Source organism: Convolutriloba macropyga, chromosome 5 (genome assembly GCF_964194025.1).
Source record: "Convolutriloba macropyga chromosome 5, txConMacr16.3, whole genome shotgun sequence".
Lineage (NCBI taxonomy): Eukaryota > Metazoa > Xenacoelomorpha > Acoela > Convolutidae > Convolutriloba > Convolutriloba macropyga.
Genome location: NC_134472.1, coordinates 29869199 through 29884267, shown reverse-complemented (window position 1 = coordinate 29884267; position 15069 = coordinate 29869199). Strand labels below are relative to the sequence as shown.

At 37.2% G+C, this 15069-nt stretch overlaps 2 protein-coding genes across 2 annotated transcripts; both read left to right on the top strand.

The window, feature by feature from the left end:
• The first annotated feature begins 385 nt into the window (after window positions 1–385).
• On the top strand, window positions 386–9586 carry LOC142339306 (uncharacterized). Its single transcript, XM_075389249.1, has 6 exons — window positions 386–2653; window positions 3385–3611; window positions 4083–4244; window positions 5184–5784; window positions 7015–7558; window positions 9000–9586. Exons 1-6 carry the CDS (start codon window positions 2235–2237, stop codon window positions 9459–9461), a joined length of 2415 nt encoding a protein of 804 aa, XP_075245364.1. The 5' UTR covers window positions 386–2234; the 3' UTR covers window positions 9462–9586.
• A 4494-nt stretch (window positions 9587–14080) lies between these two features.
• Window positions 14081–14704, top strand: LOC142340336 (uncharacterized). Its single transcript, XM_075390911.1, has 2 exons — window positions 14081–14240; window positions 14340–14704. Exons 1-2 carry the CDS (start codon window positions 14081–14083, stop codon window positions 14702–14704), a joined length of 525 nt encoding a protein of 174 aa, XP_075247026.1.
• The last annotated feature ends 365 nt before the right edge of the window (window positions 14705–15069 follow it).

Below are 15069 nucleotides of genomic sequence, written 5' to 3'. Positions count from 1 at the left end.
AACCTCAGATGCAATGGTTCGAAACTTGAGAAGTCAACCCACTCTCGTGTCCCTCTTTAAAAAGTGCTTTCTTCTAAGCTCTTAACGATTCAATCTATAATCTCTTATATTGCCCAATTTGAAGCTTACATTTTGGAAAATTTGGCAATCTTCTTGCAGAAGAACACTTGCCTGCGTTGAATAGACCGGACAACACGCGTTCGAACAACTCGAGATGTATGATTAGCAATTTATTCTTTTGATTTCAAAAAAATGAAGAAAATTGTTTGCAAGTATCCGACTAACTTTCTAGTAAAACAGACAGACCAATTCAAAGCGTCAACGCCTAATTCGCTCTTTGAACTTTTTTCACATCCAATTAATACCAACAAAATGAGCCATTTACGGCCGACGTAATAACAAAGAAAGAACTAATTATGTCTCCGCGGTCAATCAAACTTGAGGCGAAGTATGTGCTTATCTGTCAGGCAAAGTTAAATAAAAAGGCATAAATCTACAAAAATATGAGCTATGACCAGCGGCCAAACCAGAGCTTAATTAAAATTCAAATCAAACAACAAAATTTACCACCAACCGTTTGCTTTTCAAACTGGAGCGTAGATTAAGCGTTTCATTATTGAGAACAACACAATATAAATCACTGTTTTGACGGTGTCCTACCCTCGTTTCATGCATCCGCCTTAGTTATCCTTAAAACGTTTGCAGAAATCTCTCAATCTTCCTTTTTAGTGACGGGTTTGTGGTTCTCAGTTAGTTTTCATTTAATTAGCTTTTTGATTATATTGTGCGCATAAATTTAGCACTCTGAAATCTGCTTTCAATGTTTCAATGTTCCGCCTCATTTCCAATAATTGGCAGGCACTTTTCCTCAAATTATCCAGCCTCGGAAAAATTTAAATTTCCATAAAAACAGAAAATAAGCTCTTCTTCCCAAACACAAGGAAGCGAAACGGACGCGTTTTATTTTGCTCATTTATCTTTGTTTGTCGAGAGAAAATTTGCTTGTTTTTACTTCCTCATGCGTGCCTTTCAAATGGCGTAGACATTCTTGTTCTACAGCGCTGAAATATTAAAAAAGGCCACGTATTAGTGTTCACTGTATACAATGGAATAATATATACACATTCATAAAAAATTCCACTTTCCATGTGCTGAAACTACAAGCGTAAAATACAAGCAAAACCAATGCATTTAGGTGGCGGTGGTATATCAATGGTACGCAAAAACGCACATTTTAAAATACTTATCCATAAAATTCAGCAGAAATGGCGTAGCGATCAGAAAAACCATTTTTGACAAAAAGTGGGATTGCATAATTACAGCCTGCGTGTAGGGAGAAATGGAAAACTTTGTTTCCAAATTATAGCTTGCTCGGCGCTGGGGAGGAAAAATTTCCAGAATTTTTAAACAACAATTATTGAAGCTTGAGCGCAGCGACGACAGTAAGAGGCAATAATTACTTGCGTTTAAAATTATTCGTTGTTTACATTTCGATTTATTCAGCTTATTTGTCGCAAGTAGAAAAATCGGCGCCATTTAAGTAGATTGTTGATAGAGATTAACAATAACTGGTAAAACAACCTCTTTGCAAATTTTCAACTTCATTACCATATCACAAGGTTCACGGTGATATAGTATTTATCATTGGTACCAAAAAGGTTCATCTCGCTGTTAATTCCGGGATTGTTTACATCACGCATATCAAAAATAGCTTTCAATTTCCTAGCTCGGATTTCTCGCTTTCCTTTGCCCCAAAAAGAGGGTTTCACTTCCTTTTATGGTTATTCTATGTAGCAATTAAATTGGTACCTCATTATTTCCGCACAATCAAAACTTGTACCTCCTATTATAGTCCGGAATTATATTATCATTCATAACAATTTTTTAAATCTTCACCGCAATCACTTTAATTTTTCAGATATCACACAACTAAGATAATAGTAGCTACAAAATAGTTAGATTAAGCTATAACTATGTCGAGTTGAAACGTCATAATAGAAGCAAGCTTATCAAAAAAGAAACCAGGCCACTGTTTTTCTCACTTTTCAAGTACAGCTGCATCAAATTCGACTTGAATCACCGTTGATCTCATTTTGTCGACCGGAATAAACACATGGTTATTATTTATAAATCTTATTTACACGTCTAACTGATGATCAATGCTGACTAAGTTTATTGACAATTTATTGACACAGTAAAACAGTAAATAGATACATATCAAGTCAACATTGAAAATGACAAACATTGCAATTGGTGACAACACAGAAACAAGTCACAGAGCAATGCGGGATCTCATCAGTGAAAATGCAACTATAAATAACGAAATGGCAGAAAATTACAACAATCATTACAAGTCCAAATCAGTTATTGAATCCAGCACAGTCACAAAACATGCTACTGCAAGTCGCAGGTCCTCTATAGAAGCCAGTGAATACAACTTAAGCCGAAGAACTTCTGCATACAATACTAACAATAGTGCCAGTACATCGACAACCGGAAACAGTGGCAGCATTAGGAATTCATCTACAAAGCATTCTAAGAGTACCTCGAACTCTTCTGTGACGTCGCACGGGAGTTCGCTAGTTGGGTACCACGGAAGACATCGCAATTCCGTTTTACTCGAGGAGCTGTCTCAATTCGAACACGAAATTAGGTAAGCGTCACTCACGTGTTTAACTTACAGGCTTGATTTATTTATAGTAAATAAACAAATATCGTCACATCAATTCAAATCGGTCGCTTAACTGCCTATTTTTGCAAAACTTGCATGCAAAATTTTAGAACAATAGAAAACATGCAACTTGGTAAGTCCTCGAATTAAATAGTACAACCAACCAAGTTAAGAACTGTGAAAACAAAAACATTTAAGAGACTACTAAGTGTTGGTCCAATAAATAAATCCAAAAATTGTCAGAAATTAACATTAAAATATGAGAAAAAATCCCAAAATAGCCAAGGTATGTGCTTCCTCCTGAAGATGTTTCTATTAACCTTTAATGAGTACCGAAAAGTCATGCCTTAAACAAAGCAGTCATAGTCTTAACTTCAATTCGAGTAGCAAACATTTCAAATTTTGTTCGGGTATGAATTTTCATGAGCTGTTTCTTTTTCATCCACGAACAAAACTAGAGGTTTCAATTCGTAAATAAGCCAACTCTATTCCAACGTATTGAATGGTAAATGGACTGAAAAGAGTCCACCATGACACCATGTCAAACCATTGAAAATAAATATACATAAATAGTCTGATCTGGCGAACTTACAAGCGAACAAGATTTCAACTCCAACCTATTATGAGATAGAACTACTATAATTGCTGGCTAGTTTTGAAGCATTAAGGGATGCAAATATCAATTAGGTCTCTAAACTAGTGAACTGTTTCAGAAATACACTTCCGGAAAGCGTTGAGGAAATAGACGAGCAAGAAGTCGAGTGTGAGTACGAAGAACACAATATAGAGAAACCCAGTGTTCCCTCCTCACCCGGGGGGTCATCACCCTACAAAGTGGGCAGGGCACAGTTCTACTCCTGTCAGCGAAGAGGTAGCTCTCCACGGTCGCCCTCAACATCACCTCGAGTCAAAGGACAGCGCAGGGAGGGTGGAACCCAAAGTAATACGCAAAATACGATTTGTCTCAAAATAACTGCAGCTTATCGAGTACTAAAGAACAGGTGCTGCACTGAGCTCGGAAGCTCGAAAACATTGGACATTAAAAATCTCATAACGTTGATGTTCGAGTTTGGTTTTGATAACCGGTTTGCCTGCTAGTTGTCTATACAAGTTTTTCGCGAAGTAACTGTCTTTAGCTCTGAGGGATGCAGTTTTTGTCTTACAAGAACTGAGAAATAGTTTAGATCCGACAAATGTAGAAATCAAACTGCTAAGAGCGATTAATATGCTATGACTGCATCAAATTGGACCATTGCACAATGAACACGTTGTTCCGAAAACCACTTTTTCAAATTATTTTCTTGAAAAACGCCCAGCCTATATATCAGCTAAATTATAGACTCACGACAAAGTCGACAATAAATCCCTTTAGTTCAACCTAAGTTGAACAAAAGTTATTTGGGCTCTTTAGGAGACACCAGCGGCAAAAGAAGGTTCAGCGGTAATCATGATCAAGTAAGCAAAAACAACAACAACAACAATCCCCACCAGCGAAAAAGCTCACTTCGGAGGGGCAGTCTGAACCTGGGAGCAGGAATCAATGGATCAGCAATCGGCAAATGGGTCAAATCAAGTAAGATCTTTCTCCTCGCCAGAATTTCGAGAGATTTACAGATCTAAAACCTATGCACTAATAATGAACCTTCATCAACGATAAAAAAAAATTCCAGATGTGGGGGTTGGAGTGTTCGAAAGTGTTATCAAACCCTACCAAAATAAACAATAAGATTGGTCTAATTAAAAACGAATGGTAATGCATGTATAACGCACAAAAGACAATGGAGGAAATTTAAGAATCGAGTCATTATAGTATCATGTGACAAGCGTCTCAAGATAAACATCTCTGCTGTGTCAATAAGTCTGCTTGTCAATCTACTCTCAATGAATGTATGAGGTCAATGTATGACGTCCTTTCTAATCATGTGCGTTCAAATGGCTATCAGACTCAATCTGAGAGACATTTGCAAAACAGAGTAGTCGCAAGGCCATATCAAGGGGTTCAAGCGGTCATTATAATAGGTGGCATTCAAAGCACAACGATCGTTAAAGTTCGACTCATAAACGTGACCAAACAGCCGCTTTTCGCTCATTAAGACAAAGAAATGGCTTCCAATAATAGACTCACGAAACGGTCAAATAAGAACTTAGGCATCGTGCAATGAAACTTAGCTTAGAAACTTGAATTATCTCATGCTGACAATCCGTTACTCGCTTAAAGATAAAGTAACCAAAGTGAAGGTAACTCTTCACAGGCTTAGATGATAGCTTACAAAGTAAAATCAAAGCTTAGAAAAGAGTATTTGCACAGAAACGAACTCGAAACAGTTGCATAATTATTTACTTGAAGCCGCAATAAACAAAGATAAAACACAGCTGACAAAATCACAAGATCTCAATCGAAATCATAAGGTTCACTTCCAAAGTTTACTCACAAAATTATACAACGTTTAGAAATAAACTCTATGGAAGATGAATGGAAAATTTGATCAAATTTTAGCTCAACTGCTTTTAGGCGTGTTCAATCGTTCAAACGACGAAGACGACAAATACTACCTAGTAAAAAGTGGTACATTGGAACAACTGGTAGAACAGTGTCTATTACCGCACAGGAAACTGGACGATCCTTTCTTCAAGGATATCCTAATTGAGCAGTACTCCATGTTCACAGACAAGGTCTCCTTCGCTTCTCAGATCCTCAATTCTGCTAAGCGTCTTCTCGCTTCCAACTTCAGACCTTCCACCCAATGGAGAAAACCCAACTCAGACTTAGATGACACGATCAAAGAAAACATCAAGGTCATGATATCAAAATGGAAGGATCAGTTTCCCAATGATTTCACAGATTCAGAGGCCTTGGACGTCTTATCAACTCTGATTACTCTGAGCGCTTTGATAAATTCGGTTCAGTTCAAAACCTCATTAGAACAACAGAAGCGTTTGCTGATTGTTAAAGTGACATGTTTAAATGACCCAGACGACAATACAGTACACTCGAAATCTGAGAGCACAGAACCCAACGTTCCTCAGAGTAACGGTACCACAGGTATAACTCACACTTACAACAGTCGTACGAAAAAGCTGCTTCCCGATAAACTACAGCTGCCTGGTGATAAGTAAGTTCTTGGTTTGCTATTTAACTTTTTAACCAACCCATAATAACCACATATGAATCCACACATCAAGCACTATCTTTACACCATATTAGTATCCTTACTCAGAATCATCTATGGCTTGAAATTATTCATAACAAATGACTATATGGTTACTAGGATGCATAAACAATTAAATCACCCAATCACTAAAACTCTATCGCGAAAACAAGGTTTCTGCTTGTTTGTTTTTTTTAAATACAAAATCGGAAGTCATCGAAAACAAAAATACATGCTGAATTTGAGAGAAGAATAATTCCTCAACTACTTTCGCTCTACAAAAACAATTAATTCCAATGACAACTGAACAATTAATTCCAATGGGAGGGGGTGGGGAGGTATTTTGATCATTTCCATAAGTAGTGACCTCTGCGCATACATGGATACTGAAAAGAGAAACAATTTAAACTGAGCGGAGAATTCCTCAGCCTTTCAGCTGCATGAATGAAATTGTTTTCAGCTCGAAGATAATTGGAAAGGTGTCTTGATGAAGCTTGGGTGCCTCTCAAGATATGATTAGGGAAAATCTAAAGAGGAAACGTGTCCTACTTTGTAAGGATAAGATGATAGTATAATAGAATCGATTCCCTAGATAATTTAACTAGCACATACACTCATTGACCGCCCAAGCACAATCAGCATTTGCATTAGATTGTCATTTGGCCTGACTATTTTGAGAGCAAACTGGGCTAAGCTCGACACAATTGAAAGTGTATGAACCGAAATAATAAATCACTACTCCGTTCTTAAAACGTCTTTACCATAATCGGCAAAGAGTGACTACTCCCGTGCGTTGAATAGCCATTGGTTACATGTACAAAAGTTTCAATATCACCAGATAAAAGGCTCTGAAGTGAGATTGTGTTATAGAGAAATGACGCTATAAAGCCATAAAACAAAGATAGATAGTGAGATACGTTTAGAAACACATTCTTCAGCTTAGTCTTCGAGAAAACCTTTGAAACCGAAGCAGATAATTCTCTTCAACGTCAAGATTTGTTTCTAACTTCTACCCACTTTTATGGCCTTTAAGTTACCCCCAAGTTAAGATATACATTTATGGTATGGTTATTTCACTATTGTATACTAATACGGCCATGACTCGCAATGAGCTGTGAAAATTTTCTTTACAGATCCACTTAAAATTTAGCCACCCAATTTTTGCGTTTATTTACATATTTTCTTGTTATCCAGAGGCTCGCAAAGCGTGGGGCCAGGAAGACGACCGAAGGGTCGTATCGCATTACCCCGAACTCCGTCAAGTTCTTCCTTGTCACGAAGTCACAGCCAATCGATGGGGGCGAATGGTGTGGGGGAAACCTTCTACGACACTCAACGCAAATTTTCCTGTCCATTTTCACCTGAAGACATTGCAAAGCAGCTCACATTTCAGTACTCAAAACTCATCTTAACAATGCAACCCTTCGAGATAGTGCAATACGCCCAAAATCAACTATGCGCCAAATCATCTTTACAGCAAATCATTCTTCTCAACAAAGAGCTTGAGGAGAAAATTCCTTCGACAATCCTTCTTGACCCTAAACAAAAGCTACACAAGATAGCGCACGTGATTGAGTTCTGGCTGAAAGTAGCGGAGGAGTTGAAGGAACTGAGGAATTACGAGTGTCTTCAGATAGTTGTGCATTCCATAAACTCGCCAATGTACGACAGTAGTCGCCTACCCGAAGTGTGGAGCTACATCGATAAAATGCAATTGTCACAATTTGAACGTCTCAAGGTAAGATCTTCTGAGGTCAAAATTGTACAACTAATCCTAAAAACATGAAATATACGGTTCACGTTAATTTATTTAAATTATTGCTGGTTTCGAAGATTTCAAATAGTTCCTAAAAATTTTTTCCCCAGAACTAAAAAAAATTAAATCCAAATAAATTATAATTCTAGGAAGTAATCTATATCTGCATGTCGTTTTCAAGATACGCTTTTTCAGGAACGCATTAAATTCTGATATCCAGGAGCATTCAGTTTCAAATAGGGATACGTAACGATTTGTTTTCATAAAAAAGAACTACCTAATACGAGACAAGTTTGACTTTTAAATTGTTTGACTTGCTTCGCTCAATTGAAATAGCTCAGATATTTCAGAAAAAGAGCAATAGCTCCAGTAAAATAACGGGAAACTGTGAAAAAATGATTCCACTTAAACTATATTGTAGAGAACAATAGTCAAACGTAGATGGCAGATTGTCAGAAAATAGCCGTAATAGCTTCCGTAGATCTGCAGTATCAAAAAGATAGTAAGAAAACCAGAACAAAACAGAAATTTCTTCGTTTTATTGAATGCTGACATTTTTGATTAAGAATCTGTATAACTTATTACTGCTTCTGCTAGCTGCTCTCAAACAATCTTCAATTAAATTGACACGCACTCAGTTGACTTTGTACCCTTAAAGTAAGCAAAAGTCAATCTGAGAGACAGGAATCTTGAGGACGAAATAAAGAACATAGCATGACAAGTCCTGACACAGTTCAAAGAATATTCATTGACTAAACAAACAAACAGACCTAGAATGGATTATGAAAACCATTTAGAAAAAAATCAGATAAAACTAAAAATCAACGTCAAAAAGCCGCATGTGAAAAAACCATTAAGGAGAAAGTGAATTTTTGTTCAAACACATTTTGCTCACTCTACTTTAAAAATTGGAGGAAAAAAATCTCGCCGCAAAACCACTTCTTTCGCTTCACTTCCTCTTTTGGTGTGACCAAATCATTACTTCAATTTGACTTCAAAAATCATGATAATTGTGAACAGATCTTTAAAAAAGACAGGTCCCCAATACAATTCAAATTCTCTGTATTGTAACAAACCAACAGGAGGCCAATAGAAGACCCAGCTATTGCTTCGCGGTTATTAATAAGTTGCGTCCAAAACAATAATGATTATTTTGATTCTCCAGTTTTGTCTTGAAACCCCTAATTCTGCAATTATGGTTAGATTTGAAAATTGATTTTCCAGCATCTACATTAGATTACTAATTACCAGCATAAAACTAATTACCAGCATCTACATTAGATTACTGCAATGTTATTACCTTTTCTTTAATATAACATGCATATCAATCACTTTGATATGATCTTCTGCCTTGACATAAAATTGATCAACCAATAAAATGTCCACACTGCAAGAAATAAACTACAAAACATTCGCTGTTTAGGAAACAGTTTCCATAGAAGACAACTATCAGATTCTTCGTGAGTTGCAACGGAAAGAAGAACTCGAAGAGGAAGAAACACAAACAAACAAAAACAAGAGCAAAGAACACAGACGCGATTCCTTCAAAACCGTGCTAGTCCGTACATTGAGTGGAAGACGCCGCGAGAGAAAAGAATACGTAGAAAAACCCGGTTTCATTCCATGTATGAACGTAATCAAGAAAGATATATTAGGCATCATGTCAGCTCACAAATTAATGGACAGGAAAGATAGTGATATCATAGACTTTGCAATGCACAGGAAAATTCATCAGCAGTTACAGCAAATCCAATTAGCACAGCGATTACTAAAGAGATCGTTGCAATTACAAGGAAACGAGGAAATCTGGAACTGGTTCAGAAATATCCCTGTAATTGATAAACTAGAACGAGATAGTTGCAGTGCTTTCTTAAGTAAAAGATAATCATATTCAAGAAACCATTTTGGGTGCTACCAGAAAGTTTAATTTATGTAATACCTGTAATTCCTTCCTTCGTTACGTTTAGATAATCATTCATCTCTAATAATAATAATGATGTTCAACTCAAATGATGTTTTAACTACGATAGCTAATTACGTAGAGTTAATGAACAGGACGGCTCTTGCGAATTTGTGCGTGGCACAATGTTCCGAAATCTCTCTACCTGGTCGAGAAAATTTCATTTGATCTCAGAGGGTATGATTTTGGGGAGTTTCCTAAAGCATCTAGAAGCAGTTTTTTTGTGACAAAGTTACTGTACTATGCTCAAATTCTTTATAAGATTTCATACAAACCAATTTGATTTTAAAATTTTGGAAAGATTGGTACTTATTTAACTACTTTTCTTAAAACTGATTCTTAATCAAAACTTAAGATATCAAAATTATCATTCCAAAAGCCTAGAACTCAATGACTTGCGTTAATTATCCCATCAAAAAACAGCGTTTGAACAATAAAGTATAAGAACACTGACTTCAGAGAGGAAATATCATTGCATTTGTCACTGGAAATTCCAAAGAAATAAATCTGGAATATTCATTTTCTAAAGATGGAAATGTCTCTTTTTTTCTAAAATGACGAAACTTAATCGAAAACATTCAGATAAAAATCAGGCGAATTCCGCACATTAGTTGCGTCTAATACTTTCATTTTCTTCTTTTTCTTGTTTCACTGTAAAATTGTCCATAAAAATTGTCTGTAAAATTGAGTAAACAGTTGGTTACATTTTTATCAACAGACAAGTCTTGGCAAAGGAATGTGACCAAAATTTATTATTAAAAGGCTAAGAACATTAACACTACTGTTTTTCAATTTAAAGAAATAGCTAACAAAAAGTTATGAAGAAAATAGAGGGCGACAAAAAAGAGACTTGAGTTAAATGTCAGTCCAACGATCTGCTCCCAAAAGAATGGCAAGGGTTTAGTTCGATAGAGGCCAGTTTATTTCTAGGATGCCTATCTTCACTGGGTGGGGGCACAAACGTGGGGCTGCGCGGTAGCGCCATGAAAGGGAGAAGGTTAAACAAATTTTTGCCTGCCTTTTGCGCCGTGAATTTAGTCCTACGCAGTTTGGGAGGGGCGCAGAGTGATGGGTAGCGCGCGTAGGGGGATCAAACTAGCACACAAAGTCATGAAGAGAAGAGAAGCTGCCAGCCATTGGTAAGCTTAACGAAAATTTGCAGGCCATGTACACTGACATTTTCAAAAAAAATGTCTTTGCAAATTGATCAGTTGTATCTCGATAAATTTCGAAGTCAAAACAAACAAGGCTTAGTAAAAATACAATACAAGAATCATGTAATTTTGCTGCAAAGAGCGCATGTCATTCCGGTAATAAAAATTCGGGTAGGTTGCCGTACGTAGTTATTGTATTGTGTTCTGCTAACCACAGACAGCAATAAAATCAGGGTTTGCAAAGTAATTTGAACTAATCTGATAACTATAATGGAAACCTCTGCCATCCTTTTGAAGCAATGAAGACCAGCTATATGGACTGTTACGACTCAAAGCCGTATGGAGACAAATGTCTAATTTCTTGAGAATTTTTAAATTTTACTCTCTCATTCACTTTGTTCAACATTTCTTACGTCGCCTAGAAAAATCTTTAGTATCATATTCGATCACACTTTTTCCAAAAAACAAGGAAAATGTAAGAAAACAACCCAGCCATATTCATGATAGTAACTCAAAAATTGAGACAAAATTTATTTGACGGTGGGGTTTAAGCAATCTCTTCAATTTTTAAAAAAAATCCAATTTCAGAATTTCATGCTCCGCGCTTTCCTTATTTGATCAATTGAATGGTGTTTTCAAATACTAGAGAAAGAGTTTGGGGGTTAAATTGACATACATATGAGATAACCGAATGGTGCACATCGAATGGTTTCTCAAAAAAATAATCGAAAACAAACGTTTTAACATTGAATCATAGAAATCAGCCGACTTCTCAAGTTCCTAATGCTAACATAAACCACGTTACAGAGTTGAAGCTCCTAGGTGTCACTCTTCACAGTAAATTCAGCTTCCAAAAACATACAATCATTATGCGGGTCTTTCCCATTATAGCCCCCCCCCCCCCCCATGAAATTATAGCCCCCCCCCCCATTATGGTATATTTACCATGATTGGGGGGGGGGGCTATAGGTTATCTGACCACTAAGCTGGGGGGGGGGGCTATAATGGGAAAGACCCCATTATGCCAAAACATGTCCCAGAGTATTTATCTCATCTCCAGACTCAAACACACACATATTCAATCAATTCCTTATACTCGTCACTTGCACATTGAGCGCATTCCAATTATGCATTACCAGATTGGGGTTCAGCATGCAAAGCAGATTTAGAACTTATAGGTCGATTCCATCACAGTGCAGAAAAAATGAACATTATACACAAAGCAACCTCCATCCTCGAGATGCGTAATCAAACAAACAACAAACTGTTGGATGTTCTGGAACCGGATCATGTCTTGAACAAATTCATGCCATGCAGATCCAGTTACTTCTCTACTTTGCGATCAGACTTACTAATAATCTGGCTGAAAGAAACTTGAAAACATTCCCCGCAAGGAGCCTCAGATGCTATTAATGTCAGTTCTTAGCAAACAAATTCTTCATCTCATCTTTGTTTTGTTTTTTTCTAAGATTCTCAACTTTGTTTCATTCTTCCTACGCTTTCATCAAAACCCATTCCTGAATTTTGATTCATGTTGAATTGCCAACGTGTTATTTTCTTCCTCGATATATTTCTAAATTTGAACTTTGGATGTGTTTCTAAAATTTTAATTCAATCTTTCTTTCTTAATGACACAGTAAACGAGCCCCCAATTTCATTTTGAAAACCAAATTTTGTTCTTCCTTTTTATCTCCGCCATGAACATCGAGTAATATTCTATATTCTGTTTTAATCTGATTTACTGTGATGTTATCTTTATAATTTAGAATTTTCTCAATACTCTTTCTATCTAGTTTCTGAGTCAGAAAAGGTCTAGCGGTCTTTTCGTCGATGCGCAGGTCTGCAGTCTTGATTTTAAGAAAAAAATTTTGCAATGATGAATTTATGATGAAATTTATTTTTTGGAAATTAATTGTTTTCATTGAAATTTTAAACATTCTAAAGGATTGAATTTGGAGGATATTAATCAAAACATTTAAATATACTTCAGGTCATTCGAATATCAAGGATTTCAAATTTTAGACATTATAGCAAACAACTATATAAATGTGAAGTCTAATAGGGTAAACAAGTTGGGTTTAACAATAAATGACGAACTTTTGCCAACAAAATGAAGTTTAGGTATGTCACACACTAAATCGTTTCTACGGTTTACAGATTGTTAATGTCTTTGTTCAAACAAGAAATCACTTTAAAAAAAACAAAATTACCGTTCAATAATAAATAAATTATTTTCCCGAAAAAATTCGAGAACTAATTTTTCCTTCATTAGGCGCAATCTTTATCATCCTAAACAAATCCTAATATAATGACGATCAATGGTTTTAACGTAAATTGTAAAATCCACAAAAAATATTTTTGTTTGCTTTCAAAGACGTTTGTTGAAATCAAACAATGAGGATCTGAAGATAATTTTCTAACTTAAATTATTTTAACATAACCGACTAAAGCGCATGGGTTAGCAGGGGGCTGGGGGTTGTTTCCAGGGCATCAATCTTTGCTGAGCGAGTGCAAGAACGTGAGGCGGCGGCGGTAGCGTTATAAGAAAGAAAAGCATATCCAAACCACTCAAATTTCGCCTTTTGCACAGTGAAGTTACGCTTATATCACAAAAAATCAGGCAAAAAAAATCAGGCGATTAGGTGAAAAATCAGGTAAAAATGTGGAAAACCTGAAACTACACAAAGCACGGTAAAAACACTCTGCAACACGCGGTGTCCAAATTAATGATCAATAAAATACACAAACTCACTTAGGTTGGACAAATTGCTCTCGAACGATAGGCGGGGCAATTTAATACAAGGGCTGTAGCCTAGATAAAGTGTTCATGCGCGCAAAAACATCTGACTAGGGTGGAGCTAGAACTGACCAACTCCTGAGATTAAGATTTCACCACTGATCTATGGCCTTGTATCAAGCTACAATCGCTCTTCCTTTACCAAATAACTTGGGTCTTTCCAATTATAGCCCCACCCCCCCCCCCCCAGTGTAGTGGTCAGAAAACCTATAGCCCCCACTCTTGGTAATGATACCAAAATAGGGGACTATAGTTTCTTGGGGGGGGGGGGCGCTATAATGTGAAAGACCCACAAAACCGCAATGCGTAAACAAGAACACACTTCAGGAAAGCGTTTGAATACAGACTTCAGGAAAGCGTTTGACAAAGTACCTCACAAAAGACTTCTCGGCAAGGTATGGTACTACGGGATTCGAGAACGAAATTACGACTGGATAACAGACTTCCTGACACAACGCACCCAGCAGGTGACTGTCAACGGCACGAAGTCAAGATCTCCCCCTGTAACCAGCGGGATAACTCAGGGAAGCGCACTATAACCCCTGCTATTCGTCGTTTTCATTAATTACTTGCCCAAAGTGGTTGATAGCACAATGCTCATGTTCCCAGATGACAAAAAATTCTATGGAAGAGCTGATTCGCCTGGAGACGAGGAGAAGCTACAAGAGGATCTAAATGCTACGTTCGAATGGATTAAGCAGTGGCAACTACAATTCCACACAGAAAGGGCGAAATTGACGCATGTTGGGAAAAGTAGAGCACAATGCAATTGGTACTCACTGGGGAACTCACTGGGGAACTTAACTGAAGCACCGTTAACGAACATCGTCACAGAGTAAAAAAACTTGGTAGTGACATTTGACAGCACCCTGATGTTTGAAGTGCATATGGCGGAGAAAGTAATGAAAGCAAATAGAATACCTGGGATCATCAGGAAGACATTTCATTTTCGCGACGACGAAACACTGGAACTGCTCTTCTGCTCATTGGTGAGACCACATCTCGAGTATGCATCGTCCGTATGGAGTCAGCATCTGATGAAGCTCATGACTATGGTAGAGAACATGCAAAGACGAGCTATAAGACTACCGAAGAATTCAAAAAGCCAACCATACGAAGACAGACTGAGAAGGCTGAATCTACCAACATTGTCGTTCAGAGGACTGAGCCGTGACATGATCGAGGTTTTCAAAATCGTGCATCCCACAGCTAGATAAAATGTTCTTGGGTGCAAAACATCTGACTAGGGTGGAACTAGAACCGATTAAATCCTGAGATTAAGCCTTCACCAATGATCTATGGCCTTTTATCAAGCTACAATCGCTCTTCCTTCACCATAAAACTAGATTCTTTCCAATTATAGTGGTTGGAGGTCAGCCTCTAAGAACCGCCCATCACACCATGGATTTATGTTTCCAAAACAGTTTCCGTCAATGGCATTATTCGGTTCTATTAGGCCGAAAAGTTCTAAGAACATTTAATGCCACCGGCCGTTACCGATTGCCGAGCATCCGCATCACTGCTTCAGATGAGTCAATACGAATCAACACAAGGTCACTTTGCGAAACTTAGAACCGAGAAG